A 17,570-nucleotide genomic window follows, 5' to 3' on the forward strand; every position below is an offset into this window, starting at 1 on the left:
TATTTTCTACTGTGTAAAACAACAATTCAATGTGAATTCAACAAAAGCAGCAGCCTTCAATTATCAATATGATAGTAAGCTACATCACATCAAACCAGAAAACAGCACACTGAGACTGTTTGAAGCTTCAATTTATAAATTTAACACCATACTTAACTTTAAATATATAAAGACTAAATGTAAAGAATGCTTAATCTAAATACAGTATGATTGGAGTTACCAATCATGAAATGTAAACTGATCACACATTCCAAAATGTTATAAGCGATCTCATTCACTATTCTTCAGGATAAACATTTAATCCTTCAATGTAATACATGTTCAGGACAGTCTGTCCAAAACTAAAATTCTATCACTAGCCAAAAAACGTCACAATGTTCTATAAAATACTTGAAACTTCAATAATTTTTTTTTTACTAAAAATTGTGTTATATATATTGCGTCATCCCTTATTACACACAATTTTGATTAAAAAAAAAAACTGTCAATTATATTTAGCCCTATGATACATAAATTAGTGAATAAAATGTGAGTATTCTTATTGCATCAACATAACACTTCTCTGTCCTGTTCTCAAATAGTATTGAAGCAACTTGTAAAAGTAACTGTTTGAATTGATTTAATGATTAATTGAGCTGTATGTTTATTTAATATTGATCGAAGTTAAAACTTCAAGCTCACTACTTAGTACTATTACAATTACATTAGGGCTTCACTGATGATGTTGATGGAGAAGGACAATAGATAACATCATGAGACCCTTTATATTATACACAAACGATTCAGTGTGATCATCATGCTGTGAAGCTCCTGGTCCTGCAGTATATTCACACATGCCTTATAGCAAACATGTGATATATTGATGAGGTCTATGTGTACGTATAATAATTTCCTTCAGAATTTACAGTGAGGTCTGATGTAGTCATGATTTCTTCTAGAATACATGGTGAGGCCATTATGTATTTATGATTTCCTCCTGAAGTTCATGAATGGGTCTGAATATTTATGATTTTCTCCCAAATAAATGTTGATTTCATGGTGTAATTATAATTTCATGGTGTAATTATGATTTCCCCCAGGATATTTATGAATTTCTCCATAATTCATGGTATTGGTGAGGTCTCCGCATATTTATGATTTTCTCCAGAATACATCAGGTGATATCTTGTGTGTTAATGATCTTCTCTAGATTACTTGTGAGGTAGGTATCCATGTACTTATGATTTTCACCCAAACACCTTTAGAATTTTGTTAATTAGACAAGAGTACAATTGCAATGATGTATATGTAATATGCTTATCTCTGGCGAGAATAAAATTTTTAGGGTTTAATAAATACTGCTTCGATAGAAAACAAATAAACCATAGACAACAATTACAGGGAAACAATAACACATTTAACATAAAATATTGCATTGATCTAAAATAAAGGGATAACATGGAAATACTTATCTAAAGGGTGGGCAATAAAGGTAAGTATATGGTGCATCAGAATAAGTTATAATAAGTAATACAAAGACATAAGACAGTTTATCAAAACATTCACGACTGATTTCATACAACTTAATTACATGTACCTTACGTATCATCATATTATCAAGTCAACGACATTGCTTTTCTACTCTCCGGATTTTAAATCAGAAATCTCACATTTATGGCAGAGGTAAATTCTCTGTGAACGGCTCTTTCATTTCTTTATTCTCATCCCAAGTACAAAGATTGGTTGTCAGGCAATGAAATACCTTCCCACAGTAGCTGAGTCATCAGAGCTGTTCACAAATTTGATATTGGCTTTTAATTCTTTTTCATGATAACATTTATTAAACAAAACTTATACCGGTTGTCAGATGATAACCATAGCTGTTTGAGTTACCATGAAAAATCCACTTCTTTGACCAGGATGACATTTTTCAAATTGTTTAATTTCTGATTAATATTGGAAATCAGTAGGATCCTTTGTCTGATGAACATAAACACTGTGTATAAATTTCAAGTTAAGCGGATGATAAGTTTAGCCTCTAAGACTGACGGATCAATGACAATATACGACCACATTTCAACGTGGGCATATATAAAAAATTCAAACTTGGTGGTGAGCAATCTCAAAGTGTTACAAAGCTCCTATAAACTATTTTGGCAATCATTTCCAAATTGTTCGTTATTTTGAGCTGAAACTTTCAGACTGGGTACATACCTGTGTAAACTTCCTTACCCTTGTAAATTTGGATTTCAAAAACATGTAACTCTTATAAGTGTTATTGACAAACAAAATAATTTTTGTCAACAAATAAATGACATACATTTTCAATTCAACAATGACTGGCTATTACAGGTATCATCAAAACATTAAACTAAGAAGTCTCAAAAGCAAATTACATGCATATCTAACAAGAACCCTTTAAAAGGTACCCAGTCACCTATCAATCTACAAGTAAATTTTGGTTAATTTTTGTTTTTCATATATTTCTGACTAATCTTTTTTTCACTAAGATACAAACGGTACCATTAAGAAGCCCTAGGCCACACCAATTGATTTTCTGTTATTCACAGTCTGGATATAAAAAAATAGCCACTTGGATCACATGAAAAATATTTAATTTAAAATTTCAAAACTCTAGAATTAGGAACTAAAAGTGCAACCATGTACTTTTGGTTAATCCTTATAAGACATATAGAAATAGATTCACTAAAAATAAACACACTTGTATGGATATATTACTTCTGAATTTTATTAACATGCTACGTTTCAATACACATACAGGTATCGTTATCAGCTATGTTTCAATATACATACAGGTATTATTACAGCTTGATAACGATACCTGTATGTGTATTGAAACGTAGCATGTTAATAAAATTCAGAAGTAGTATATGCATACAAGTGTGTTTATGTTTATGTACTTTTGGTTTTTAAAATTAGTCTTTTTCCTAAAGAAATAAGAAGAAAATTTTTAACAGATGTTCCTAAAGAATAGAAATTCAAATTGTGTGGCCTTAGATTAATCAATACATGATAAGCACAGTTGTTCACTTGATAAAATGAATTCTAGATAATATCCATACAAAATAAAAGTCATTCCACAACCGCAAGTACAATATTGATAATACATGACATTTACACATCTTCCATATCGGGTTTTGGCACTCATTAAAGGTTTTGAAGACTACAAAAGATGCAATAACAAATTTGTTCACCGCTTATGATCAAAATAGTCTTTGGTCTTCCTTGATGAGATATGAAAATATCTGATAATGTGATATGTTCGTTACACGGAACTGGCAAGTTTATATCTCCTTTCATTTAAAAAATGGACGAAATACTTTTGAGCACTTAATGAGAGCAACAAAATAATCAAATCTCGCTTTTTTAACAATTAAAAATTTGTTCAATTGCCCGTTAGAATGTTCGGAAATCGTATAATCCTTTTTTTTGAGCAGCAGCACATTTAACACTTTAATAAAACATATCACTGTTTATAATAACACATTTAACAAATACTGATTCCATTTAAATCTTAAAAACACACACACACACATCTCTAGCATTACTCTTCTTTTAAACCACCATTCATTGTCGAGGAAACGGAAAAAGAAACAGTTCTCTTCTCGCGACGAAATGCTGTAATAAGTCTATCATATATTTCACTCCTCACTGTATGTGTAAATTTGGTCACCAAACAAAGAGCTGTACACACAGCAAATATTAAGTTGTAGGTGAAAATGATGTAAAAATTACCTAACCAGTCCATACTTCCAAAATTTCCAATCAAATCGAAGTTTGTGATACCTGAAAAACAAAAACAGAACTTTACAGAAGATATAGGTTGATTCGTCTCATGAGAATAAATTAGATGACTATAATGACGACCAGACAGGGATGATGACTATATATAACAACATTTAAACATGGTTTAACATTTACTCAACACAATTAAGTGATTTGTATCATTTGCTTGATAAGATGAGACTATTCTTGTTGAAACATTGCATAGTAATAAATTCAGAAATTGTGCTAGATTCTAAATAAGTAAATGCCTAGCGAAGAGATGAAGTGATTTCGAGACTAACAAATCATATATCTTCTATACCTTGTTTGGCTTTACAGTCACAGGTTCAAAAATACAATTATACTGGTCACAGACTTCAGATCCCTTATGCAGTGTTGTAGATCCCACCCATGGCTATCCCCTATTTCTATTCTGATAAAGAAATCAATTGATTTCTGTATATCAGGCTAAATTTGTCTCAAATTAAAGGGACACACCCACACGAACACTTTTTACATTGTTGTTAAAAGAGACTAAATAACAATAATATTAGTGAAAATCATCAATACTAACCCAAGGTTTTAGTGAGTATTGGTAATGCTGAGCTTAAAATAAGAATAATAACACAGTTAGCAATTATTTTCACCATGGCAGTGTCGTGATCTTTTGGTTGTAAATGACGAAAACCTGGAAGACTGTAAAGTCCAACAACAGATGCAGACATTATATAACTGTTCTTATATAAGGAAAGTAATATTAAATTATCTTAATTCAAAATTTAAAGTTAAAAGTTAATACCAAGCAATACCAAATTACTAACCATGGAGGGTGGGGACGTGGGGGGGTTGTTTCAAGGGGAACAACTTTGACTTTTATGTTTTTTCTTGAGTTTTTCTATTTTTACACACTTGTATTATCATGTATTCTAAATTTCTGTAACATGCTTTACTTCATGAAGTCATACTACAAACTGCACAAGGCAGGATATGCTTATTCTTTCTGGAACACCAGCAACCACTTAACTCTAGGCTCTTCTCTGACAGAGGTGTATTCCAGCATTTTGACATTTGGATTAATTTGGCATTATATTTTTTGGGGACATTTCGGGTTGTCGGTGCCATACTGTTGTATGTTTTGTTGAGCCATTGTTCTGCACTGTCTGATTATTTATGGAAAAACAAACCAAACTGTTTGATTGCTCCCACTTATGAAAGAAAATCTTTTTCGTTTGGTCTATCATAAATTTACAAGCCAGCATTCTATTTTAAAGGATACAAAATCAGTAGAATTTCAACCACAGCTCCAACTGGACCAAAAGCCGATAGTGAAGATATACCAATAACAGCATCCTTAAACAAAAATAACAATATCAGTTTCTATCATGAAATTCTATGTACTAATAAGTTTTTATCAATTCAGAACACGTAAATATTGACTACCCTGGTTCTTTTGAAGAAAATTATAGAAAGGATGTGTCTCATACCAGTACATCCCTGTAACTACTATTGCTTATTTAGATCACCGCTTGAGTTATGTAAATATTTCTGTGTACTGTACAACAGTGCACTAGTTCTTCGGGGCACCACAGCTATTTAATTGACTCAGATGGTTTTATTTTGTGGCTTGGGGAATATTACTTATTTATAATTGATCAATTTTCCAACCATATCACTGGGATTATTCCATCCATTTGCTGAATATTCAGTAAGGAGTTAATTTGTCACAGTCTTGGATTTTAATAAAAGAAATGCTACATGGAATATAACAGCTGCTGATATGCATACGAAGAATATTTTTTATAAAGAATAAAAAAACAAAATTAAATGAAGCATACCTTAGCACCTCTGGGTAATGCTTTTATACCAACCAGCAGTAATAGAGTATTGTGAGCAACAAGTAAAACACTAAAAACCTGTAATAAAATATTCCATTTATTAAAATAACTTTGCAATATATATTTTTTGACAATTTGGAAGTATGCCACGTTACAATCTATTGAACCTATGTTATAAAGATTTATTTTGATTATCATAAATTGAATAACAAAGTATGTTTTTTGTTGTTTTCCATTGAGTTATAAACTTTTTGCAAGTTATTGTTACATTTTAGTTAGCTCTTTATAAAGTTAATAAATAGTATCAAATAGTCAGGTTTATTAAACATACATTATGCAAGAGCTAAATCTGTCTATTTCAGGTCTTTCTTTAGGCCTGAAATGTTATCTAAATTATTAATTAGACATTAATTAACCTATCCAGACCATAATCAACTCTAGATGGCATCGCTAGCCTGCGATCTTTAGTGGATTATGAGCCGATTTACTGCATAACTTTCCTTCACGATTTAACAATTAAATGGATAATCAAGACTCTGCTGTTTATCGTACTGACTTTAGTAATGATGATCGAGGCTAGGCGGACATTTCAATCGCTTAGTTCTCGGTTCATAGTGGATCAATTTGATTGAAATTTTCAGCAAGATTTAACGATTAAATGGATAATCGAAACTCTGCTGTTTATCGTACTGATCGAGGCTAGGCGGAAATTTCAATCGCTTAGTTCTCGGTTCATAGTGGATCAATTTGAATGAAATTTTCAGCAAATTGCCTTTACATTATCTAGTTTTTAACTATTATCGAATCTCCCATAATGTATCTTTAAGGCATTCAATGAAAAAATGAATCAGTCATCATTTTTAAACATCACAATATTTTAAATACAAACTTTCAGTCAAAAAGAACTTAATTTTTTTTAGTGAAAACTAAAACTTGTCCATAAAAACATGTTGGAAAACTATTGTTGCTGCTGTTGAGGTGGTTGTACTTGTCACTCCCCTGTGAACATTGGAGCTGGATCAGATATGATCAGGGGTACAAGGCATTTTTTAAAATAATACACTGACATAAAAATAATATCCTGGGTAACAGTTTTGAAATAAACTTTTAAAAATGTATTGATTTATTAAAATACTCACAGTTAAAGCCAATAACAAAAGCATGACTATTGGAAAGACTAGATTACGCCTTAAAGATGATACTTGTTGACGTTTTTCTGTAAAGGTAAAATAAATCTGAAATCATTGCTGTAAACAACATAATAATATTTACATAAGTTGTAAGACTGCACAATTTTTTTTTATGATGGTTGGTAGTCCGCAATATGACCTTGAGGGAGAACACTAAACAGATCGTTTAGGGACTAACACATTTTATTTCAATAACTCCCTCCCACACAGGAAATAAAGCGGGGTAGACAGAAAAAAACACCTGGTTAGACAGACTTAGCATCCTATAAAACCGGGATCAAAACCATGACTTATACAGACCCTAAGATCTAAAGAGCACAGGTTAGACACTCAGCCATCATGTCACTGCAACAAAGGCAAATAGCATGAAGGACATTTTACAAGGCCAACTGATTCTTGCATGCTCTTTGAAATATATAAATTAATACAAAAGATTATTACCTAATTCCTGGATTTCTGATTTAGCTTCCTTTAACTGATCTTGTAATAACTCTAAATTCGGATGTCCATTGGCTATTTGACATGGAGCTAAATTAAAGAAAAATAAATGTTATTTCATTTGGTGTTTGTTTTAATAAGTTTTATTGTCCACATTCTGTGAACCGAAGGACTATTGTAGCGAGTCTCTCTCTCAGTTCAACCAATTTCATATAAACACTTTACAGGACAGAGTTGCTCAGATTTATATTTTTCAAAATTGCTAAGTTGGTATGGCTTGTCAAGAGGAACCCTATTGAAATTCAAGGTCTTGCATGAATTTGCTACAGGGTTATTGCTCTGAAGCCTTGTAAACACCCTACTGGTCAGAATGTTTATCGATCAAGCTATGATTTTAGGCCTGTAATTAGACTACTACATTGAATATTGAAATTCTGATTCATGTATCACCAAAACGGTGACAATATACTACAGGTCAGGCATACCGTATTTCTTTTGTATTCAGATATTGCTTAAAACTGGCTGGTTTGTTCATTTGGTCATAAGGATGAACCACTTCAATTCAGTCATCTATTTTTCGAATCTGTGTCCATAAAACTTTTCAAATTGAGTTACATCACAATACTGTGACAACCCTCATGTCAACCCGCTTCATCAGATAATGAATTTTACAGGTAAAGTAATCACAAGACAATACAACGTGTCAGTCAGCAAAGGTCTGTATGTAATTACTGAATTGCAATAGGATTCTTCTTCTCTCTATAACCTAAACAAGACATATGACTGTCAAGCATTCACATGATTCTATAAAATATGCAAAGGTAATAACTCTGGGAGTTACAGGCAATATATTTCAATTTAATGAATCTATTAAACATCTAAACAGTCTCATATCAACACTTGGATATCCAATACTCAATCTGATTAAAAAACAGATCCTATTTCGGTTTGTTTTTTATAATTCAAAATTTAGTTTTACTTGTCTTTACCATACCAGTATGTTATATAACCTGCGTTCTGGTTGTGGCGAGTTCTTGGCATGCGGTGCACAGAACTGTGGGTAGGCATTGGCAGTGAAGACAAAGCAAAAGTTGTATTTTCAAATACCCACTTAGCTGCTCGTATGACCCCTGACGCAACCTCCCACTACAACCGCTCAGATATTCATTTAGTGGAGGCCATTGAAAGTATAAGGCAACAGAACTAAATGTAGATCTGTATTTTAATAAGATTGTCCAATACTTATTGCTAATTACCTGTATTTCTATACTGTATTTTACGAACTATATTTTCTCCTTCTAATCTTGCTGTACATAATTCTTCATCTATATCACGAAATAACTAAAACATTAAAAAAAATAAATCAAAAGTTTTATTATAAAATGCCAGTCAATGAAACATCAGGGTTATCCAAGCAGGCTTTAAAGGTTATCACATAGTGATTCTGGAGAATTTACACGACAAAAAAATGATCATGGGCAGCAACCCCCTTAGCAACAGTTATAGTAGATATAAACATAAAGATTATATGATCGGTGTTACTTTCAATCCATTGCCAAAGCCGTCAAGGAAAGATCCATGGTTACTGGCGTTCTCATAACTTCAGCTATCTTTCAGTACATAGACTATTTTTAAAATATCATTTTTGTCTCACACATTTAAACAAATAAAAATATTCAGATATAGTCATTATCTAAAAATGTTTTATAAACATAAATACAATTGCTGTACATATCTCATCACAATTGGACCTATTCGGCAATAGCCGGTACGGTAGGTTTACTTATTTTCGTTTTTAAATCGCTAAAATTAACAGTTCCAAAAGGAATTAAACAATAAATATAGCACTCTATAGCTTTAAATTCCTTTGCCCATGCATGACCGGGAGTTCTGTTATTATCCCTTCACATTTCTTCAAATGGGGACAACTGGTCCAGATCCTCCTTACGATGAAGACTAGGAGGTTCTTGGTAACCGAGACTACAGGCTTCTTCATGTCATGAATTTGAACACAGTGTATAAGTGATCAAAAGCAATAATTGAATATTGTTAAGAAAAGCAAACGCTCATGATCAGAAAACATGTAATCAAAATAATATAATTTTTTGTTAAAATGATTTAACTATCAAATATAATACCTTAGGTTTAACAACTAACTGGGCCATAACAGTGAATAATCTAGCGAACCCAACAGGTGTACACACTAAAAATAGAATCATGTTTATTAGTTTTACTAAAAGGAATCATAATATTTAGGGTTTCACACTGCGTAGCTTGTGTGAAACACTATTGTTTTTGTTAAAATTATTATTCTTATTATTATTATTCTTCTTTTGTTTTGAGTAGATCTCAGCAATTGATTGTCGGATCGTTACGATTTCTTCGGTTTTATCGGAAAAGTGGGTGTGACTTAGAGGATAAAGCTATTTTGAACGTTCTGCGACAATGCGAAATGTCCGAAATCACCGAAGCTATCGTTTTTAGAAATATTGCAGTAATTTTAACAATAATCATTGGATTTTAACTTTGGATGCATTTTGGCATAGCCGGAGACGGGGCACATAGCTACGCTACTTTTGATTTATAATTTTCGGCAAATCTTCGCAGATATTAGGCGCTAAATTTAGAAAATTTAAATTTTTACAAAAAACTTTTTTATTTATGAATATTTTTTGGTCGTGTTTTACACAAATATAACGAGTCCTCTGACTTGGGCAAAAATGTGAAAAAATTTTGTCTCGGTAATTTTCCTTGGCCCCCATTGGCTAATTCAGTTTTTCAGTCCTAGATTAATTATTTATTGTTCGATTTGTATAAAACAAAGTTCATATGCTCCGTTGTCTCAATTGCCATTTTTTTTGTTACCAATAGTGTTATCTGTCGGCACCGGAAGTGGCGTAAATTGACAAAAAACTACAATTTTGACAGTTAGGTACCATTTTTCGAAAGCAAATTTTTTTTTTTTCAAATCTGGTATAACTGAAATTGTGCGCTCTTTAAAGGCGCACAAAATGTTGGGACCAGTTTTTTTAATTTCGATTCCGTTTTCGGGCTATTTCGATTAAAAGGTGAAAAAAGGTGTAAAATTAAGCTATTTACAACCCATCCAGCGTTTTCATATTTTAAAATATTACTTCGTAACTTTCATAAACTCGTAGCAATAATCTATACGGAGAGAATGTATGTGAAAATTAATTTGTAATATGCGCAGTTGCCGAGAAATGGGCAATTTTGCATGAGTCACTTTTTACGCTAGTTTGCCTGTAAAAGAGTCAATTATTATTCGATTTTCATAAAAGTGACACCATTTGATGTGTAATGTCAATTTTAACTAGGTCAAACCAATTTAACATTTTCAATATCACCGGAAATGACGTAATTTGGGCAAAAATTGTATTTATAGCCTTCGAAACCAGTAATTTATTCAAATGAGTCATATTTGTTATTTGTTTAAAATTGTGATATTTGATTCAAATCAACTAATACAATGAACCCTTACGATCATATAGATATCACAAAATGGTTTCTAACTTGTTCAGTTGCGGAGAAATAGGCAATTTTCAACAGGTCACTTTTTAAGGTTTTTTGTCAATAAAAGTGTCAATTATTATTCGATTTTCATGAAATTTTCACTGTGTGATACATAATGCCATTTACGATTTCATACAAGTAATTTAAGATTTTCATTATCACCTGAAGTAACGTCATTTTGGCAAAAACTGTATTTTTAGCCTTCAAAACAGATATTTTATTCAAATGAATCAGATTTGTAATGTTTTTAAAATTATGATATTTGATTCCAATCAACAAATAGAATGAACTCATTCGATCATACAGATACCTCAAAATGGTTTCTAACTTGTACGGTTGCAGAGAAATAGGCGATTTTCTACAAGTCATTTTTCAAGGTTTTTGGTCTATAAAGGTGGCAATTATTATAGGATTTACATAAAATTTTCACCATGTGATGATGCTATTTCTGATTTCATAAACCAATTTAACATTTTCATTATCACCGGAAGTAATGTAATTTTGACAGGATCACTGACATGTAGCAAATGAATTGATTGCTGGATTTGGTTGTTTCTGCGTCCATTTTATTTCATGTGTGCAATGCTTATGTGGAAACCTGTTTAACGGTTTCATTGGTACCGGAAGTGACATAAGTTCAAGGGTAACGTGGCACCAGTGAAACCCGTCATTACTGCTTCGCAGTTCTAGTTTTAAATTGTTAACACAAATTGTACATTTCCTATCAATTGACAACATTATTTCAGCTACTTGATCACAATGTTTGTTAGTCCCTCCGATGAAACAAATTTGCTCTAATTTAATTTGGCTTATTATTTATACACACAATAATTAACAAGTTGGTGTGAAAGCTTAACTCTTTCAAAGTCGGTGTATAAAATAGCCCAGCTCAACACAAAATTAATTAAAGTAATTGCTTTAGATAATTTAAAATGTTAACTGATGCAAGTTCATTTTCTAAATATACTTACACAATAATACTAAAACTCCTAGAAAGGATATACAAGAATACAAATACGGTAAATATATATTCCACATATCTGAAAGAATAAACATACAATACTCTTTATGAAATCATTTGCATATCCTCAACATAGATCGACATTTAGTTACAGAAAATTTACTGTCCAAAAATACTTGGCTCTTTCTATCCTCGTACAACACACTGCTCCCCATTCAAACAATTTGGCAGATAATTCTTGTCTACATCCTATATATGCCACTTTTTTTCTAGCTTTTTGAAAACTTTTTGCTGCATTTTAGTTTGTGATCAAAAGGTGCAGAATTTCAGTAACTCAAAAATAATTGACCATATCATACATGTATTATTTATAGTGAAACAATCACCTCCAGCACTGCCAACTGGACTATGATTAAAATAGGACAGTTTTTGATAGGAATATCTTTTACACAAAATCAACAGCAAAACTGGGTCAAAGTTATGTTTCAACACAAAATTTACTATAAAAGTACATACTTACCAAATAAAGTTTTTTTGCTATTTTGATCATCATTTATAAGGGCAGATGCCACAAAGGCTAAACCTAATACTAAAATTGCTAATAAAATTAAAACAATCGTTGTTTCTTTTACTCTGGCCATAACACCCTTCAAATATAAAAAGATATATACATTCTCACAATAGAAACACATTCCACTAGGTTATATTATAGGTTTTTTTTCTTCTTGAAAAACAAATACACCCAATGTAGTAAACTGGGGAGCATTCTGTAATACAAGTTAGTTGTTCTTTGTAACATGCTAAACTCTGTACCCTGTACATAAAATTTAGTTTAAAAAGTTACTCATAGTGAGAAATACAAGAGTGAGAGAAAGAGAGAGAAACAGAAGCTAAGTAATTTTGTTACTAACATCGCATAATGGGAGAAAATGACTTCGGGGAGAAAACCCACAAGGTTAAGCAGGAAAACCTTATTCCTTGTCACATACAAGTGTGGGAACCACGCCACTCGACTCAATGATAGATCATTCGGCGACCAACCCTCCGAAATTCAAGAGAACTGTAAAACTCTGACCTGAATGGAACAATTACCTAGTCTAGTGCACATAATCTAATTGTAAGAATATCCATTCACATTTATTATGATTTAAACCGATGAATTCCCAAAAATTAATATCTAAATTATTCCGTTACCTTTTTTGATCCTGAAAAACCTTCTGCCTCAGTGAAGAAGTAGGCAAATGGCATCAATATAAAAAGAGCCGAGTTTGAAAATAAAAACACCTGATTCCATAATCCTAAAAAATACAAAATCAATGCATTTTAAAAATGTCTTTATAATAACACCAAGTAAAGTAGAGATATATTAGTCTTTATACCTTAGAGTGTCTGCCTACTTAAAAGAAGTCATCAATCATTTTATTCTCACCTTTCTCAATAAATCTAGGTTCTCTTATAAGAATACTGACCTACATTTTGTAAACTAAATCATATTTGCAATTTTTTTCCACATTAACTGGCTGTCAAAATATTTATATAATATAGGGCAAGTTTGGTTGTTTTTTTTCATCCATTTTCGTCCACCACTTTGAGAAAAAAAAAAATGCTAGGAAATCATAAGGGTTTTATCAATTTTTTCTGGCTTTCACATGCCAATTTCTTTATTTTGATCATGTGAAATACAGCTTTCAGCATGTCAATGTGATTTATAATGTATGGAAGTGATTGATGTGGATTTTTTAATTTAAACTGAACCTGTATGTAATCTGGTACATGTATTATGTTAAAGTCTACTGTATTTAATTTAATAAGGTTAGATATAACAACAGCTGACAATGATTAACAGATCACATGGTGGGCATTTATAGATCGGGCATATAATGGATACATTCAAGAAATTGTCAGTTCTTCACGGTACACATACTTTTAAAAGAGCAATATAGATTAACAGATGAACGACTACCTGAGATTAATTAATATAATCAATAAAATCGTTGTGATTGTATTTAAAGTAGATCATACTTTGTACACATAATCATTATACCATTAATATTTTACAAAATTCTTCAATTTATTGATGGTCATGCTAGTTCAAACTGCACACCCTGGCTTATCAAAACTACATATAATTTAAGCAAGACATCCTTTTAAATTAATTTGTGTTGGTTTCAGCAAAATATTACGGTGATTGACATTTTGGGATCAAAATGGTGCTATAACAAATACTGATGGTAATGTGATGGTTTGCCAATTAAATACTTACCATTTATGAGTGAACTGTTCAACCATTTAACATAGTAGCTTTTAGGATAGAGATGTAGAACTTCATTACTGACAATAGATATTGGTAATAACATAACTGCGGCTGCAGATACTGCCAGTGTAAATGTACATAGCCATAATCTGAAGGGAAACAAAACAACCAAAATAATTATCCAATTTATCAATTGAAAACTCTTGAATCAAATAATATTCAGATCAGTATCAATTCAACTCAAAATATCTTATTTTGTTTATAGTGCTATAAGATGGATTCTCTGGTGTATCTATATTTGATGTCTGTCTATACTTAATTGTATCAAGACTAACTTTCTATCATATCAATACTTCAACAAGGGTTTTTGTAATTCTAATTTTGAAAAAATTCATTAGAGTAATTCAACTTATGCAAGCAAAACTGTTTTTACTGAAGAATGATCTATAAAAATAGGGTTTTTCTTTTGAAACTGGATTTTACAATACATAAGTTAGTATAACAATACATTGCAAAACACAGACTATTTCATTCTGTATACTATTCTTAAATGTGAAACTACGAGGAAAAATAAGGCAGATCTTATTCTAGAAAAATAAACCAATTGTGACACACCAATACAGATTTTAATCATTTTCCCATTGATTTATATTACTTACGATATTCTGTACACAATAGCATCTTCTTGTCCTAGAAAAATTAAAACACAGTTTTTCAATTATTCACATAACAAAATGGAAGTAATTAATTATCTATATTTTCTGCAGCACATTGAAATTTTGAGGAGCAAAATAATAATTAAAGACAGGATTAAAGGAATCAAAACAACCTAACCCCACAGCAGTTAAGTCGACCATGCAGACCAAAAAGATAAAAATGGCAAAATCTTTCTAGTTCTAGTGATAAACATCACTATAGCCCAGTACATGTAACTGTTGTAATGAGATATACTTTTACGTTGCCATATCATTCACAATATTGTATAGATTTAGCAAAGAAATTAACTAAACATAAATTGTTGATATTTGCCATGCTCCATTGCCTCAATAATCTGAATAAAGATATAAATTCAGGCAGATTAACTGTCATTTTTAGCTCTTGCATAATATATGTTTAATGAGATATGAGGCAGGGGTCATTGAAATGTATGACTCTATTAAGATATGGTCAATGGAGGTGTAAATATGTTGTAGGCTTATACATGTATACGATTACGTACAATATCATTGTTGTGTAAATATTTGCATGTATTAAACTAATAAAGTAGTATAAAGTACCTCTATGCTTCTATTCATATAAGTTTACTTTTATTATATCCTCGGCTCATGAATATTCATTTAATTCCATTGTTCTTTTGCTTAATTATGCCTATCAGATAGTTATCATTCGTTGAGAGAAGATATTCATACTATGTTGATATTTGAAAAGCAGATGGCTCATGATCCTGTTTATAGATAAGCTTACCTTTTATTACACTTCACTTAGTCTATAAATACTGAAAATAACCCATGTGTGTAAATCTATAGCTCAGTTAGCATGCCTAGTAATAATGCCACATACTTCAGGTTCAGGTACTGACTAAACTCACAAATGCATCAATTATTCAGTCAACATACATGTAACTGAATATGAACAAATTTGCTATAATATTGATTTCAGTAACACATGAATAAGAGCTTAACCAACATTTCAAAGAAAGGATGCATAATCTAAGTTATGCTGGTTTGGGAGAACTTCCCAATTCAATGATTAATTTTTTCTTAACATGAAGGAATTTTGCTAAAACTAAATTTACTATATATACATGTACGCCTAATCACCATTAAAATATAAAACTTACCAGCATACATATCTTCTGAATCCACTTTTCTTTTGAACTGACATATTATAACATATGAGCTTACATACAGTAAAATAAACAATAAGAGGGATATCTGAAAACAATAATATCAGTTATTAAGAATAGGGGCTGAACACTACTGTTCGAGACAGTCTGTTTCCACATATTATAATAATTAAAAAAATATTATTGTCAATTTGACATAAATGGGCTATTTACACGACTGAAGTCGAAAATGACTAGTTGATCATGGTTTAGCAAATATCACACACTTGAACACAATTGTTGTTATGTGTTTGTTCGTCATGTAAATAAATATGCCTTGATTGTGAGTAATATTGACTCTTCTTTTCGTCATAACTGTATAGATTTTAACTAAGTTTAAAAGAATACCACCACTTTCTACAAGAGGATATCAATGTAATTGTTTTGAATACTATACATTTTTTCAAGTTAAACTTAGATCTATCTAATAGAATTGGAAAGAAAGACCAATTCAGATCAATATATTTTTTTTATGAGCTTCTTCAGTCAACTCATTGAAAACCACCTAAACATTTGTATAATAACTACAATATGTCTCAAATATTGAATATAATTTTAGTTCAATGCACTTGAAGCTAACAGTGATGTTCAAGGATAGAAGTTATAGAATAAAGATGGTGGCATGAAATCAAATGAAAGTAATGTGAACTCAGATAATGATCAACCCTTATGTTTGGAATGATCAATATTAATAACTTTTGGGATCAATATTAATAACTTTTGGGAACAAATTTGAATTTTTGTAAAAACAGTCTTGGCTAAAGTTAACTTTCGAGCAATGTAGGCCTATCAGCCTACAGTCTTTTGGGAGGGAATAAGTTCTGTGCGAACTGATATTTACAAAAAATGGGCATTAAATTCTGAGACTCTCCTCTACTCTAGGCAGCTAGGTTACAATAACTTTCAATAACTTAAGTTAAAATTGAAGAGTAGTACATTAATAGTGCACAGGAACCACAGGCTGATAGTGCTTTCACGGGGCTTGCTGGATGAAGTGTTGGAGCGATTAATTTTGGTGGGGAATAATGTCACACAAAATGAATGAGTGGAGCAGATCAGAGTCTTATTTTAAGACTGGCTAATTAATAATGGGTTAGGTAAACATTTCTTAATATTATCAAACTTTATGGATATAGTACGTGCCAGGTTGAAAAGGAATACAAATATTTTATATTACTTTACATCATTGATTAGCCTACTTATTTTACAATCCAGTACACAATTTATTGACCCTCACTCATGCTCATTCGAAATGATCCACTATGCCTAGATAGATTCAGTCAAAAGTTTTGAGTCCCATCCTCCTATTCCATGCCTAGCACTGAGAAGTCTAGTTTCGATAAATCATGCCTATTTTCATGTTTTATACTGCTTTCTAGTCTATAACTTAGCTATGGTAAATAGTATAGGCCTTTTATTGACGATGATCCAACTATTAGGCATTAGCCTACTAAGGTACTACACAAATAATAAAATCAGAAACGTCATTTTTTTTAATTCTTTCCTGGCTCTGTGCCTGGAACATTTTTGACTTACAATATACTCCCTGACGGCGTTATGAAAAACTTGCTCTTGAATTGAAACATCATAATCATCCATCTTCAATTTGTGTTGATTAAAACTAACTTATTTCAGTGTGATGCTCATTCATGTAATAATTTTCTGTGGTACATTACGCTCGTCTGCATTGTTGTCATTCCGCCATTTAAAT

General features: G+C 31.4%; 1 protein-coding gene across 3 annotated transcripts; it reads right to left on the reverse strand.

Annotated features, from left to right (window-relative positions):
- Positions 1–2,860: 2,860 nt before the first annotated feature.
- On the reverse strand, positions 2,861–17,567 carry LOC126821850 (limb region 1 protein homolog). Of its 3 annotated transcripts, XM_050550380.2 has the most exons (15): positions 17,396–17,567; positions 15,815–15,908; positions 14,634–14,664; positions 13,984–14,123; positions 12,915–13,018; positions 12,241–12,367; positions 11,731–11,799; positions 9,367–9,431; positions 8,485–8,569; positions 7,232–7,318; positions 6,740–6,816; positions 5,601–5,678; positions 5,042–5,115; positions 4,340–4,497; positions 2,861–3,786 (listed from the first exon to the last, which is right to left on the reverse strand). In XM_050550380.2, the coding sequence occupies exons 1-15, from the start codon at positions 17,456–17,458 to the stop codon at positions 3,545–3,547; spliced, it is 1,494 nt and encodes a 497-aa protein (XP_050406337.1). In that variant the 5' UTR covers positions 17,459–17,567; the 3' UTR covers positions 2,861–3,544. The 3 variants fall into 3 exon arrangements, with proteins under 3 accessions (XP_050406337.1, XP_050406338.1, XP_050406339.1); XM_050550381.2 differs by lacking the exon at positions 17,396–17,567 and having other exon boundaries at positions 2,862–3,786; positions 15,815–16,211; XM_050550382.1 differs by lacking the exon at positions 2,861–3,786 and having other exon boundaries at positions 4,335–4,497.
- Between the last annotated feature and the right edge of the window lie 3 nt (positions 17,568–17,570).

The sequence above is a fragment of the Patella vulgata genome, chromosome 5, assembly GCF_932274485.2.
Source record: "Patella vulgata chromosome 5, xgPatVulg1.2, whole genome shotgun sequence".
Lineage (NCBI taxonomy): Eukaryota > Metazoa > Mollusca > Gastropoda > Patellidae > Patella > Patella vulgata.